Source organism: Falco rusticolus, chromosome 4, assembly GCF_015220075.1.
Source record: "Falco rusticolus isolate bFalRus1 chromosome 4, bFalRus1.pri, whole genome shotgun sequence".
NCBI lineage: Eukaryota > Metazoa > Chordata > Aves > Falconiformes > Falconidae > Falco > Falco rusticolus.
This window is the reverse complement of record NC_051190.1, coordinates 35,300,836-35,316,342: the sequence shown is the minus strand read 5'-3', so window position 1 is coordinate 35,316,342 and position 15,507 is coordinate 35,300,836. Positions and strand designations below refer to the sequence as shown.

General features: G+C 38.9%; 1 protein-coding gene across 1 annotated transcript in view; it reads left to right on the top strand.

Annotated features, from left to right (window-relative positions):
• Positions 1–7,632, top strand: part of BMERB1 (bMERB domain containing 1) — a 54,547-nt gene extending 46,915 nt beyond the window's left edge. The window contains exons 4-6 of the mRNA XM_037386257.1: positions 974–1,088; positions 2,674–2,756; positions 4,041–7,632. Of these exons, the coding sequence (XP_037242154.1) occupies positions 974–1,088; positions 2,674–2,756; positions 4,041–4,153 (311 nt within the window). The 3' untranslated portion in view covers positions 4,154–7,632. The remainder of the gene's footprint in view (positions 1–973; positions 1,089–2,673; positions 2,757–4,040) is intronic.
• Positions 7,633–15,507: the final 7,875 nt, after the last annotated feature.

Below are 15,507 nucleotides of genomic sequence, written 5' to 3'. Positions count from 1 at the left end.
GCCCATGATCCAAAACTAAGCTGTATTAAACAATTATTTTCAAATTATTTATTTAGCTGTTTAAAATCTGAGTTCAATCAGCAGACATAACGTAGCTCAGATGCAGACCGCAGGCAGCTTGCACTTCTTCCTACAACTCTTACTGTGTTTAATTTTATGGTTGTCTCAATGCAGTTCTACTGCTGAAAACCAAAATTCTTTACTTAATAAAAAGTGTCTTCTCAGCTAATTAAAATTTTTAGCTTCTTGAGGAAATGCGTGGCCTGGGATCATCTCTGCTTGCTGCATTTGAAGATTTCTGTCTTAACTGCACTTTTATAACCTTACACTACAGCTCCATAACCCCTAACATTTGTGAGTTTTAGTTTGTGGCAGGTACATCTTTCACATCACAAAAATAGTTGTTTATAGGCAACCCAGTCATTACAGACTGGCCAATTAACAAGGACATATATTACTCAAACTTTTGAAACACAGGGAAAATAAACACTTTCATTTATTTTTCCACATTTTACAACTGATGCTATTTGTGTGGATGTGCAGCTCACCTGCCTTACTAGAGTAGAAATAAAGTGTTGTACAGCCAAAGCTGTCATGAAATACAGAGAAATAGTTCCTTTGTTGTGGTCTTGTTTCCTCTGAGGTCAAAGGAAGTTTGTACCACCGATTTTAATGAAACAACCTGGCCTGTTTTCTTACTCTTCAAAAAATTCAAAGCAGTGTCTTGCAGAGTAGTTTATTATTACAAGCAGGCTTGCCAAGCCCCAGTTTCCAGATCATTAAGCTGATCAGACACAACAGTAGCAAGTGGAAGAGAAAAAAGAGGCAGTGACCAGAACTTGCTGGGGGGGTTGGTAACTCAGGTCTGAAGAACCACTGACTTCAATCAGCAATTCATTCTTAAATTTCCACACACACCCCAGCCCCCACTCCACAGAATCCAAAGTAATAGTCTCTTTTTGTTTTTGACCAGAAAGAGAAAAAACAAAGATGGAGAAACAAAAAGAGGATGAACTGATTCAGAAGATCCACAGACTGGTACAAAAAAGAGATTTTCTTGTAGATGATGCAGAGGTAGAGAGATTACGGTAAGAACTAAAAGCTACTGAACTTACTTGTGAGATTTCAAAAGTCTAATGCTACACCGGAGTGACAAATTTTACACTGACATTAATGAGAGAGAATCGGTCCTTTGAAAGTTAAAGGCCTCCTCCCAGTTCCATAGGAAAGGCATTAAAACTAGATTGTTGCGCTTCCATGGCTTTATATCTTACTAATGATTTGGTCATCTCACAACTACAGTGGGGTTTGGTCTCTTACTTTCCTACCAGAATGTGTCTGGGCATTTACCATTAATAAGAGAAGGATTTTTGCTGCTACCAGAGGAGCCTCTTGGCACAGGAGATAGTCATGAAATGGAATTCTACAAGGGGCATGTTTGTAGACATGAAAATCTGCCTTTTTTAAATTATTAATGTGGTTGGGGTTTAAAAAAAAAAAAAAAAAAGAATGCGATCACTAACACAAGTCTACTTAACCTAAAACATAAGTGAGTTTGGAATGGTTTCATCTCGGTACCTTAGCCCAAAGTTGCTGAGAAACTTGTGGTCTTCCTCAAAAGCTCATTTCCAGCTGTTGTACTAAGAACCCAACACCCTACAGATAGTCCAGGTTTTGCTATTGCTTTCCCTGTCTTTCAAGAGTAAAGATTCAAGGCTCATCAACCCATTTATCCTAAGTGACAATATCTCTTCCAACACATTTAAGTTCTAAGCCAGCAAAGGACAGGAGAAGAAAGCTTGCCAGCATCCGGCAGCTGATCAAAGAGAGCTGGCCAGAGGCAGCAGCTGACAAGAAGCCCGAGCTAGCGGTGTAATCCAGAGTGCTCAACTGCTACTGCTATATCCCAATCACAAAAACCACATCAGCAGCCAGACAATACATCAGCCTAAATGCAGGCTACTGAGAATGTACTGCTATGCAGATACGAATACATTAGTGTCAATTCACATTTGCAGTAAAACCTGAGGCTTTTCTTTAAAACTCTTGATAATAAAATCTGCTTTTCCTCTAAACTGAGATATTCAATCAGTGTGCTCATTGTTAATGCTTAAGTAAGAAAATAGCTAAGAAACTAATATGACAATATAATTAATAGACACACAACATCATCTTTTTATTTTGGGCCTAATGCTGTCATCTTCAGGCAAAGAAATATACTTCGTTTTGGTAAACACCAACAGCGGAAAACCATGCGATCCAATCTTTTGTTTAAGTGGGCCTTTGAAAATAAACAGTACAACCACAGCAGTATGTATCCTCAGTTTTACTCTGTAGAGGAAGCATTGTGAAGCACTTGTGAGGCCAATTTAAAATACGTGAAACATTATGGTTTAAAATCCACTAACTAGGGAATATAATGAATCCAACACTATCACAGACAAGTAAAGAACCTTGGGGAAAATTCTCTCTCAATTCAAGTTAGTTAAAGTTTTCATTTAGGCAAACATTTTGTTTTCTTTAAAACCACGTAGTTTTTCTGCTTATTAAGAAGCAAACCAGTGAATTGTTTACTAGTGATTTGATCCAGCTACTTTAGCTTTTACCGTCCCATTTACAGTGAAGACACTGTTTTTTCTGTAACAGATTTATTCTCCTTTTTTTCCCCACCAGAGAGAAAGAAGAAGACAAAGAGATGGCTGAATTCCTTCGCACCAAGTTAAAACCCTTAGACAAAGCAACGCAATCTCCTACCAGTGAGTTCCCAAACATTAAGAAAAACAAGAATAATAGGAAAAACTTCAGACAACTAGACAAAACAGTATTTTCAAAGGCCATGCTGGGCCAGCCTCTGCCAAAAGCTAGGTTCATGTAGCTAGATCACCCTGAAACAAGATAGTGTGTCAGCAGCTGCTCACCATTTAAAATTCAGATGCCCAATTGCCCCTTAAAACTGAATCCAAGTCATGTATTGCCACTTCAGAACTGCTTTGTATGTTTCATATATGCAAAGTATACTTGAATACATGATATCTGAAGCAAAATTTGCCTGTTACGCTTCAGCCAAGAGGGAAACTAGAGAAAAGACTGCAAACTTCCACAGCTACCACAAATTTCTTACATCTTACCAGCCTAAATAGACTTTTTGATCACCTCAACTCAAATAACTTATAGACACACTAATTTCTCAGAAACTACACACATTACATGATCCTTTGTAATCTTTTATCTGCAGCTTTCAAATACAAGTTACAGCATGAGCTCTAAAAGTTAACAGATTGATTTTTGACCCAGCTCAAACTGAGCTCTTAGGCATGGAGCTGGTCAAGTGAGAGTGGTGCCCTTCTTAGAAACCGAATTTGGTCCACCAGCTGAAGAGGTTTGTATCCAAATACTGCCATTTTGCACAGATCAAGATCTTGCCAGAGAGTTTCTAGAGGGATATGGAATGACTGTGGAGTTCAAGTACAAGGTTAATAGAGACATTAAGATGCATCACTAATTATTTATACCCTTTTAGTCACAGGGAGCATGACTCATCTCCCTTGTTAGTTTACTTCATTTCATTGCTTTTAAATGCAATGATAAAGATAAAAAGATTCTTTTCACCCTGAAAATTTAAAACCTGTCTTTATCTTGTTCTCCTGTTACAACATCCAAGTTGAAGAGAGAAACTCTGGCAATATTTTTGTTCTTCAGCTCCTTCGTTGCTGGGGTTTAAACACAGTATAATGACTTTCTGTGGAAGGCCTGTTATCTGACCCTAGGGCTGTGAACAGGGATACCTGGATTGAACAAGATGCAAGAAGTTTACCCTTCCATTGAGAAGTCTGGATGCTTTAGGCCCTCTTAACTCTCTCCCTTGAAGAGATAAAATTCCTGAGCAGCCTGGATCCACATACTAACTTGGTTATATGTGTTGTCCAAACATGAGTGAAAAGTCGGGGCAGGGGGGTATGGGGGAGGAAGGCTTACAGAAGTAGGAAGAAATAGTTTGACCAGCTCTTAGTTTTAATGGTGTCTTGTTTTGAACATTGCAGGCAGCCCAGCAGAAAAGAAGGCAGAGCCTCCTCCAAGCAAGCCCACCATTGCCAAAGCAGGATTGGCTATTATTAAAGATTGTTGTGGGGCCGCACAATGCAACATCATGTAGCTCTGGGCTCTCTACCGCGTTTGTCTTTTCAAATGTTTTCATTGAATGAAAATGTAGAGTGAGGGGAACTAACAGCATCCTGCTAACAGAATCAAGAGCAACTGGTACAACAGTAATATATGGAATGTACAATGGCAGGTTCTTCACTGTTGCATGGATCACTCAACACGCATGCCTAAAACCAAAAAAGAAATCTATATAGTGGCTGTCCAGTGACCAGAAAAGATCTGTCGTAGAGTCAACAAACACCCCAGTGATAAAGGTGAATGAATAGAGGGTATATTTCATCTAGTAAGGTATAAAAACCAGCAATTTTAATAGGCTGTCACTTTGTAAGAATCTGTTGTACACTTTTCCCCTTTAACAAACAGCACTCAAAAATTGCTGAAATATCCCATTTTGGCTACTTTTCAAAACAAAAGCCACAAGTAGCAATGCTGTACATAGCGCAACTGATAGATGAAGCAACTTTATGATAACTGATGTTGCATACAAAATACTTACCAAAACTAGTGTGATGTTAAACTACTTTGCTGTGGAGTTTCACTTCAAATTCTCTCTAAAGAATGAGGATCAGTGACAAGGATGCTGCAAATAGAGATAGATTTTTATATCCCACATGATTTCCGAATTATTCAAGTCAAATGAATATTGCTTGCACCAGGGAAAATAAGTCTCTGGTAAAGCTTTAGCAAGCACAACTACAGTAATCTGCAAATAGATGATGTAGTCCAAAGTAGTGTCATTTCTCTTTTAGATCTCCACCTCGCAGGGGGTCAGAAATACTCCCCTAGAGAGTTTTGCCCACTATTAGAAATTACACGTAGTATGAGATTATGTATCACCGGTAGATTGCTGGGAGGAGAGTGGAAGACAAACAAAATTTAATATTTAAACTATGCTTAAAACTAATAATTGTGCATTTCATTACCATAAATATATAAATTATTAAACACAGGAAGGTACTAGCTACCCAACACAAATTGACCACAAGATAACTATACAAATACACAAGTAGGTATTTGTGGTGGGAAGATCACATTCTACAAAAAATGGGTTTAAAATTAAGGGAAATACAGAAGGACTTATCTGTGTTTCACAATTAGATGTGTTTCTGGTCTCTATGCAGATTAAGCCTTGTGGAATCTAATATCTTTATATTAGCTGTCAGTAGCTGGTTTGTCTGTGTGATGGTATTCCATATAAATGTACTGTGATAGGTGTAAATAGTAAGATAAACGTATATGGATCCAATGTGAAAATCTCAGGCTTAGAAATAACAAACAGCAAAAAGTTCCTAAAATAGTTTTGCAGGAGGAACCTCCATTTTGTGAAGCCAGCTAAGTGAAGTGTACACTTATATACGAAGAAGCCACAGTTACAGGAAAAGAGAAAAAAATAACAGCAGTTACCCTAAAAGGATAAACTAATATTTTTTTCTGAAGTATCTTATCAAGGTTCAAGGAGACAGTAAAATCATCTAAAGTAACTCAAGACTATTCTTGAACAAGTAAAACCTAACCCCTAGCATCAGACTGATTTGATTAAGGACATTTGCATTTCCAGAGTAATTTGTTTCAACATCGCAGACTCACTTGAGATAGAGAACCTACATCTCTAAATTCCTTAAGGTTTAAGGATCAAGGAGGAAAAACCACAAAATGTTTCCACTGGACGTAAAGCACTTTAATTACTTTGACCAAAGATGCAGGAAAGAGGACAAGACATACTGAAAGGCTGAAGAGTCACATATAGTTGTTGCATCCTTGTTGATACATGCAACATCACATTAAGCTCTGTAGCTGTTAGTATCTACTGTATCTGTTACGGGTTGGACTCTGTATAGCACCTGTATACATAAAGAGTAATGGGGAAAACTGCTGTTAAGGCAAGAATACACACTGGAGGGGAAGAAATATTCACTGGCTTCTGTAAAATTCAACAGCCTCTTTAATGTGCTGGAACCCAATTAAGACATCAGGAATTACCAGCATCTTAGGACAAAAGGCAGATGTTCAGTGCCATTAACAAAGGCAAATGGAAGTTAAAGTAGTGAAGCACCAACTTAAAGCCTTAGGAGGCATCAACTGTGACAACCAAGTATTACAAATGCTGTAAGAAGGGTCTTGAAGGAGGACTTTGCATGCAGTTTTTGTAAGGCAAGAGGTCACTCACACATGTTAGAGTTTAAACCAGGCTATGCTGATGATTGGGGTGATCCCCATGTGCTGCACAGAATCTGTAGTCCCTCAGGAAGAAAAGTGAAATCAGTGGAGTGTAGGTTTGTACAAAAAAAAATCATTAACAGGAAATGGAGCTAGACATTTCTGGGATGCAACACTCATGACTAGGCTACAGAGCCCCCTTGTTTAATTAAAATGAAAACAGAAGTATGAATATGTAATATTCATATAGTTAGCACTGGTAGCCAGTGCCCCAAAAGGACTTGAACTACAGCAGTATTAATGAGAGTGAACTTCATTTTCAGGAGTTCTAGCTTGGCTCAGCTGAAATGTTTTCTTTGTGTGAGTTTGTTTTGGTTTTAATTAATATATGCTTCAGCTCTGCTTTTATTTGGGTGGGTTTGAACAGCTTGCCTGCAGTGGACCAGTGGTTCCTTTAGAAGGGGATCAGTGATGCTGCTTCTTGATACAATCCTGGGTGTTTTGGTGTTTTTAGGGTTTTTTTTTTGTTGTTGTTGTTGGGTTTTTTGTTTGGTGGGGGTTTTTTTGGTTTTGTTTTTTTTTTTGGTTTTTTTTTTTTTTTTTTTTTTTTATAGCCTGTGAGGTCAGGTTCTCAACTGTGTTCAGCACTGGCTTACAGTGTTATCCACCCAGAACGCAGCAGAGCCCTAACCACCCAGAACACAGCAGAGCCCTAATGGCTTACTTCAAACAATGATTGTAATTAAACTTAGGAAAGAATTAAGTGTGCTAAAATCTTGGTCCTTATTTTTAAAAATTATACTAAACCACTAAGTAGTCCTAAGAATAATGAGGGGCTTTAACCTTCATGATCCTATGAACATAGCACATTATGGAAGACCCATATGTAAAGTCTGCAGAAAATATCAGACAAGTATCTTTAGGCATCTACATCAAGTAACTGGCATCACTTCAGAGCTGTTTTTCAGATATCTGTTACTGTCTGCAAAGAGAGGCATCGATTGACTGAAGCACCCGAAAATCTCTTCCGGAAATCCTGGCTGTTTATCACTTCAGAAAGAAGGCAAGGCATCAGAACAAGAAGAAAATTTAAGGTGGATTTGACACACTGTTTCCTCTTTGAACTGGTAAACACAGCTATATTCAGGGAAGGGTCTTGGTCTACTGAGAAAAACAGAAGTGCTGAAGTGCTATTTGTACTAATCACCAATTCTACCAGCAAATGGTTCTCTTGTACCTTCCCCTAGGCCTACTGAATCTCTTCAGCAAAGTTAAACATGTTTCCGAATAAACTAAGCTGCTGTGTTATATTAAGCATATGCTTCTTCCTGTTACTGAAGGAAATAAGTGGTTGTGGAATAGACTGGGATGCACTTATTGTGCTGCTATACTTTTCAGAAATAATAGGATTATTATTCCACAAGAAAGGATCACTTTGGTAAGTTAGTGATGCTACTGAAATAAAGGATCTTCCTCACTGAAAAAAAGTTTCCTCAGTGACACTCCACAAACAAAAACCACCAAAAAACCTAGTATCATTATGCTCCTAGCTGACTCTGAAACCCCACTACAGCCCAGAGCACTGCACAGACTAGAAGACAGTTGCCAGCCCTATATTGAGAAGATAAAGGCCTAACATATTTGAGTATCTAAAACATTGCCAAGCCAAACAGCAATTAGAAAAAAATAATATCAGCTGGCCTGCTCACCAGCATGGTTTTACAGATACTACCTAAAGTGTAGGGCTCCACAGATGGCAGGGAATGACATGGAATCAAGTACATCTAGGGGTGGATCTCATGTTGGTGCTCTGCTTTCTGCAGGAGGAAGGTTGGAGCAATGGAACACAATGAAATCAAAACTTGTATTAGCAGAGTTTTGGTGTTGACAGTCAACTAAGGAATAGCTAACAGCAATGGTATAATATCATCTGAACAAGAGGCATGGAAGACAAGTCTCTCCTCCTATCTCCCAGGATAGAATAATTCTGCTCAACAGAAAACTTTAAACATAATCCTGCAGACAAATGAGACATGCCGCATCAAAATCTGCTATATACAGGAGACAGATTGCATCATCCAGACTTTCTAATTGTACCCTGATAACAAATTACCATGTCTTGTTAACAACTGTTAGCAAGTACTTTCATAAGTACACCCCCTCCAGAAAGAATAGTACTTTACCTAAAAACCCATATTAAGTCGCATTTCACTGCGGGCTGAAATGTGGGGCTGCAAAAGGTAACTAGAGCATGTTTTCATCTTTGTGGCTGGTGACCATGACTTCATGTGTGATTCAGGCTGTATCACACTGTCTTTCTACACAGGCATGAGAGTATGTTTCCATTTGCAACTAAGTAGACAGTCAAGGAAAAGTTTTCTGTTCAGCTTGGTCTCAAGCCATGCCACTTGGAAATAAAACATTTACAGCAGACTGAAACCAATTACCTCAAATTACAAGTTAATATTCTTTACTAGCATTTCAGAGGCAGATGATAGGAAGTAAGAGTTTGAATACTAGCTCCAAAACCAAGATAATCTCAGACTTCTTTTAGTCTGGACTTGAATTAAAATTCCAGCTAAGAATTAATAGGGAACCTGCAAGTTAGAGACTTACTGGTAAACAACTATCACAAAAAATGTTTCTGGTCATGAAGGAGAGTATTTTTCTTATCACAAAGGAATTTGGAGGAATTTAGTTCAGATTTTTACAGTTGACATGGTATTTCTCTCACAGTAGAAAGACAACCACAAACTCATTGCACAGACAACCACCCAAAGAATATGCATTCTGCAGTATAGCATCTTCAGAGATCTGCAAATAAACCAAGGTGCTCTGTGTGGCTCGCTCCTACGTAAAACAGTGGAAAAATCCTTGGTGCTCCAACATATACAGTAATAACCAACATCTGAAAAAATCAAGTGCCAGCAGGTCACCAAACTCTCACATTTCAGGAGCAGGCTGAAAAAAAGCAAAGTAGTTTTTCTACTGTTTTAACCTTGAAGAAAGGGCAGCTCCCTTTTCTATTCTAGACCCATCACGTATTTCCAAGCAGCTCTAAGTCCAAGCCACTCTTCCAGAGTAGTCACAAGTTACCTAAATGAACACAGTCCTACTTTGCCCCAGTATAAATGCTACCCAATGTTAACCAAGGTGCATCTTGTTCCACATAATCCCATCAATCCTGTAAACAGTCAGCCAAGCAGGCTGCTTTGGAACAGGATCATATCATAAAAACATTACTTTAAGGTTCAAAACTTACTCTTCCCTCCATGTGGATATAACACCTCACACAGCATCTTGAGAACACCTCAGTACCTAGACCTGGATGCAGACAGCCTAGGCAACAATTTACAGACTCGGAGACTATTAAAAGAAGTGCCTAACAGCAGCATTTCACTTACATTTAAGCTTGTATCCTTTACAGAATTATTAGTCTCTTAACTAGAAGCAGTTTTCTGCAGTAGTACTTCATGTGAGGTTGAACTAATTGTGGTAAGACAGCAAGAGATGTCTAAATTGATACCTAAAAAGTAAACCTCATCAGCTACACACAGTGGATTGTAATAGGCTGGATGCTGTAAAGGATTAGACTTTCAAACTTACTTCAACATGCTGTAGCTAGACTCACTCCAGCAGGTAATACAGCTAAATTGAGAACTTCCAGTTTAGGATTTTCAAGCTAGAAGAGCAGACAGCTCATGCACCACAAAACTACAAATGACAGCAGCAACACATTTAATTATTACTGTCTTGTCTTAAAAACATCAGAAATTCCATTGACTGGAGATGTGCTTGGTTTTCTTAACAAATCCTAAGAATTCCAGTGAATGGACCTTCCAACCCAGTTACATGTGACTGGATTTGACATGCAGAAAAAGAGTTTTCCTTTATGACAGTACTAGTATTGAAGCTTTTGTAAGCACACCTATACCCCATCACAATTGGCTTGTGCACCTTCAGGCCAGAAATCCCCTCTAAGGACCTAGCTTTGTTTCACGGGGCAGAGCTACTTTAGGTAAAACTCCATGTATGCAAAAGTCCTTAGCTACTTAACACTGAAGACTGTCTCTGTAATTATCTTTTGTTAACTAGCACAAAATAAACCTAACTGATGAAGTCCTACAGTCCTCAATCAATTTACATAGAGCAAATGCAGGTCTACAGAAAAATTATATCCAAGGCCCAAAATTACCCAGTGAATTTCAACTACCATAGGCACTGCTGAATATCCACCTCCTGAAGCACAAGACATTGGTGTCTTCATTAGCAACAGAGACAAACCACAAGAAAGCAGCAGAGCAATCTTTACCTCAATTTACAACCACTTATTTTAAAACTAGGTGTATCAACTGAATGGAAGATTTGACTCGCTCCTGGGGGTCATTAATGTGACTACAGATTTGAAATTATAATCATCCACTTGTTTCTCAAGCAAGTTCATGCTCTTAGTGACAGATGCCCAAGAGAACCCACACAAGTACATCTTCCCCGCAGGCAAGCAAATGATGGATTCTTTCCTAAAAACACCTTCCCTGTTAGTATTTGAGGTAGCATCTTGAGTAAGACCACCCTGTCTCATTAATTAGCAGCTCACTGTGCTCCAAAAGCCTCTGTACTGAGACTGTACCCAACCGCAACCAGATTCTACACAAGTGTAATGTATCAGAACGTTTTAGCAGGAGATATACCTTTAAGATTGTTTACACATCTGAAAAAAGTTAAGTAGAAATACATGTCCTTAGAAAGCAATGGCAGAGTCCAGAGTCAGCCTGCGGTGGGTGTTCTTGATGAACTCTGGAAGAATGCTCCCTCAGCATTACTAGCAAGTGCCTCAACCCAGAGACAGTAACGGGGTTCACCCTGCATTCCTGGTGTCCTTTACCACCCATCAAAACATGCACCATGCCCAGAACACCAGGAACCTGGTCTGACAGTTGCCGTCAGGACTTGAGCTGGAACATGTGTAAGAATCCCACCCATGCCCACAGCAGTCATCACAGCACACAAAGCTTCAGCACTAGGAACCCCCCGGTGACCGGCCTTGTCACATACTGCTGCCAGCCTACTCAGTCAAGCTGCACATAACAGACCTGCAGGGTCTGTGTCAGAGCCAACAAACTAATTGCTGGCCTGCTGAGCACTCAATTTTATGGCTTGGCCTTCTACCAAAAATTGCTTCAGGTAAATTACAGAGTACTTTAAGAAAGCTCAAACCCAGCAGAGATTATTGCAGCTAATTCCAAGTTTCCTGGAGCCAATTACTTAATTCCATCTATGCTGATAAAGTTGGGAGGGTGTTCTTGCCAGTAGAACTTCATCACACAAAACAGGTTTTCTGGCAGAATGTCATTTTTATTACTTTTGAATCCAGTAACTTAAAGTCTGACTTGAGACTTGTGCCCACGGCATGACACGTAATAGCGCTATGACAGCCATGTACCACCTGACCTGCCAAAATGCCTGAGGCTTTATCATGTCCTGTACCCCAGCATCACTGGATAAGGCTGTAGGCAAGTCAGCTCAGCATTACCGCACGTGATACATACCAAGTAGAATAGCTTCTGGCAGTAATACAGGTTCCAAATCTCTAGGTGAAATGAGTAAATGTCAACCCAAAATAAGTCTGCAACAGCCGATGTTTCTTACCATCTTTCTTCCTGAATTACCACAAACTTGTTTAGCACAACATCACAGCTCACAAAATTCCTTTGCTTCTGAGCTGGCAACAACTGCTCTACAGTCTCTTTAGACAGGCACAAGGTTGGATTATAATCACTCCAAAATCCTTTTTGGCATGGATACCTTATAAAGGAAGTATTTTGAAGGCTTTTGCTTTAGGACTGTCAAGCTCAAGAGATTAAGAAAGTGTTTCCAAAGGGATCAACTGTATCCTCACAAGCAACAGGAACACTCCAGTCCCAAGACAAATAGTGGAAACTAAGGACAGACCCTTACAACACAATATACAGAGATAAGTGCCAAAAGAATAAGCCAAAAGATGTTTTTATGCCTTGTCTGTACCTACACAGGCCATCTGTAAAGGCAGGAAGATCACCTTGGTGCAGGAATACCTTGCTCAACTTTTCAGGTGGCAAAATGTCTTATCGAGGGCAAGGAATTTATCTGCCATCTTGCTAGTGCACCACTACTCTTCCTGCAGGCATTACCTATGCTTCAGACAAAGTCCAAGATATCGTGAAAGTCCTTCAGAATATGAATCCTTCAAGATACTGACCACAAGCTTTAAGGAATGTTTCCAGGAAGAACATCTCAGCTATTCCATTTATGATCGTTTCATCCTGTCCTAGCTCTCTCTCCTCTGAGCGCATCCTTGAAGTTCCCACATTCTTGTCTATACCCCACCTTCACGTTTCCCCCACATCTTTCAGGAACACAACAGCAGATATGAAAGCAATCTCTGGTTACTGAGCTATCATGTGATCTGTTCCTCTCTCTCTTTGCACAGCTTGATTTCCCCCCCCCCGAATTCCCTTCACATATGTTATGTTTATTCTACTCTTCAGGTAAAATTAAATTACTTACCTGCAGTCTGATAAGGTGCTTAGGTCTCACTGCATAATATCCATACTATCCTCTTTATTCCAAGTCTGTTGGCAACAGCCTTCAGTCATTGTTTAAGAATGCTGTCCTAACAGCTTGAGCTTAAATTGGAGATGTCTTCAAATGCACTAGTCTGCACTTCAAACAACTCTCCCTTCAAGTGCAACCAGCACAGTCAGGCGGCTTCTGTCAGGCTTGTCACTACTTATAGCCAAACTGCTTTAAATGCTTAAGGAAAACAAATGCAACACTGTCAGTGGCAATTCGCCAAAGAGTAAAAAACAAGCAAAATCACTTTCTTAGGTATTCTAGGTACAAGGCAGCTAAGAATTAGATAGGACTAGTAAAGCATCTAAAGAAGGCCTTATACTGGTCTATCCTAGAGAAGTCTTTTTTACTTTACAGAAAATGCTCAGATATAATGCCTTGAAGTGCATCTCAAATTCTTTGTAAAACGGCATTGTCTTTATATCAATCTGCTTCCTGTAGCCTAAGTATTTTTTTACTTAGGCTTTTTTATTTTTTATTTTAATATAAAATAATATAAAATAAATAATATAAAATAAATATAAAATATTTATTTTAATAATCACCTGAATTAAGATTTTTTTTCTAGTTTTCTCTGTGTAACATGAAACATAAAACCAGTCCATACAAGAAGGAATACTACATTCAAAGTAATGCATGCTGGAAGAGAAGAAATGTTTTATCTCATCCTCTGTCCAAATACCAGGTAAACTGTGGGATATTACCTGAAAGATCTCTAGGTCATCTCAGTTGTGCCATAGCATACATCCACTGTAAGACATCACACTATGCATTACTAAAATGCTGACTTTAAAGTACATCAGCATCCGACTTCCTATGGTTGGACAGACTGAACAGGCAATAAGGTCAAGCTCTGAATGAGAAATCACTTAAAAGGCAAGGTTTCCAAACTCTAATTTTCAAAGGCACAAGATCTTAAACATTCAGATTACAAAAAAAAAAAAAAGTTAGCTGCAGAGACACTTAACATGTTTCAAGTGTCAGACACAAGAAGTAAACTGACAAGATTAAAAGGGTTACTCCCACAGACTAATAAGCAAGCTTCACTAGTAAGTTTTCAGTTGCTTACTTTTCTGTAAACAGCTGTCTAACCATAACCAGGCCATGTTTTTTCCTCTAAGCAGTCAGTTTTCCTCTCCATACTAAAGTCCTAAGAGTGTCTAGAACACAGAAAGCAACCTGTCCTTCATGGCCAAAACCAGTGTCCTCAGCCTATTCTACAGAAAGACATTGCTTCTTTATTTTTTCACACCCAAAGCTTTGATTTTGTCCAAAGGAAAAGCCTTTTATCAGCCGCTCTGTTCAAAAATGTCACAGGTCAACAGCCTTATGTTCTTAGTCGTGATTCCTATTAGCGTTATTCCACATTACACCTGAAACATTGACTAAGCAACTCACTACCCTAACACCCTTCTCTAGCCTTACACCCAAGTCTCCTGGTTGTTTTTATTTTTTCAATCACACAATAAAAATAGGAGTTAAAACCATAGCTCACTGTGCTATTTATGAAATCAAATGATTAAGGGAATGATTAATAAGATCAAATGTACTGTTAGAAGTTTGACTTGAAGACAACAGAAACTAATGAGTTGATGGTTAATTCAAGAGAAGTATTTCTGTATGTCCTGCTAAGCACTTCGTTGAGAACTGATAAATCCTCTGTCCAAAAGAATAACTTCAAAAGAAAGCACCCCCACAAGACAGATGAGGTGAGTGGAAGTTCAACATAAGGAATGAGCTCAGCAAAAACTAGGGGAAAGGCAATTCCAGCAAGAGGAGATCGCGACTGCCTCATTGACCACTGATGAAAAAAATCCCCCATCCATAAAGTTGAGACTGAGCATGCAAACTAATTAACACGAGGAGAGACATAATCACTTGACAAACAGGACACTGCGTATTAAGTAATGAAGAAATTATTTAACTTAACCAATGAAGGCTGGTGGCTTTGCTTGCTGAACTGTATAGTGTAAAGATTTGACAAATATGTGAGCTAGGCGTTTGTGCTTTACCCCCTAGCTCCCTACCTCGCACAAACCAGAATAAAGGAACAGAAATACCTGACTTTGTGTGAACCGGCACTGCCCACCAGGTAACAAGCCTGCCTACAGGCCAGCAATTGCACCCTGTCCTGTTACATTATGGCAGACAGACCAAGCCATATTCATTTGGGGAAAAAAGTCAAATTATTTCCATCACAACTTTCAAAAATTTCACTAATTTAAACACGTGACTTAACATAAAACAAGAATGAAAGAATTGGGAATGTTTGCAGCATGGTAACAAAAGAACATCTAAAAATCCAACTCGCCTTTTGAAACTAATCACATACCAGATGGGTATGGGGGTTTTTACTCATGCATACTTAAAATGTTCACAACTACTGAAAAAATGAAATTACAGATGACCAATTACATGGCTTGTGGTGTTACCCAAGATGCTACAGAAATTTTTAATTAAGTGCCTGCCCCTCCTTTTAAAGAATGGTATTTGTTACACTATTTATGGAGAGTCTCCTGCTAAGTAAGTTGGGTTTTTTAAGGTAGTTATTTTAGAGTTGTTTACTGAACAAGTAAG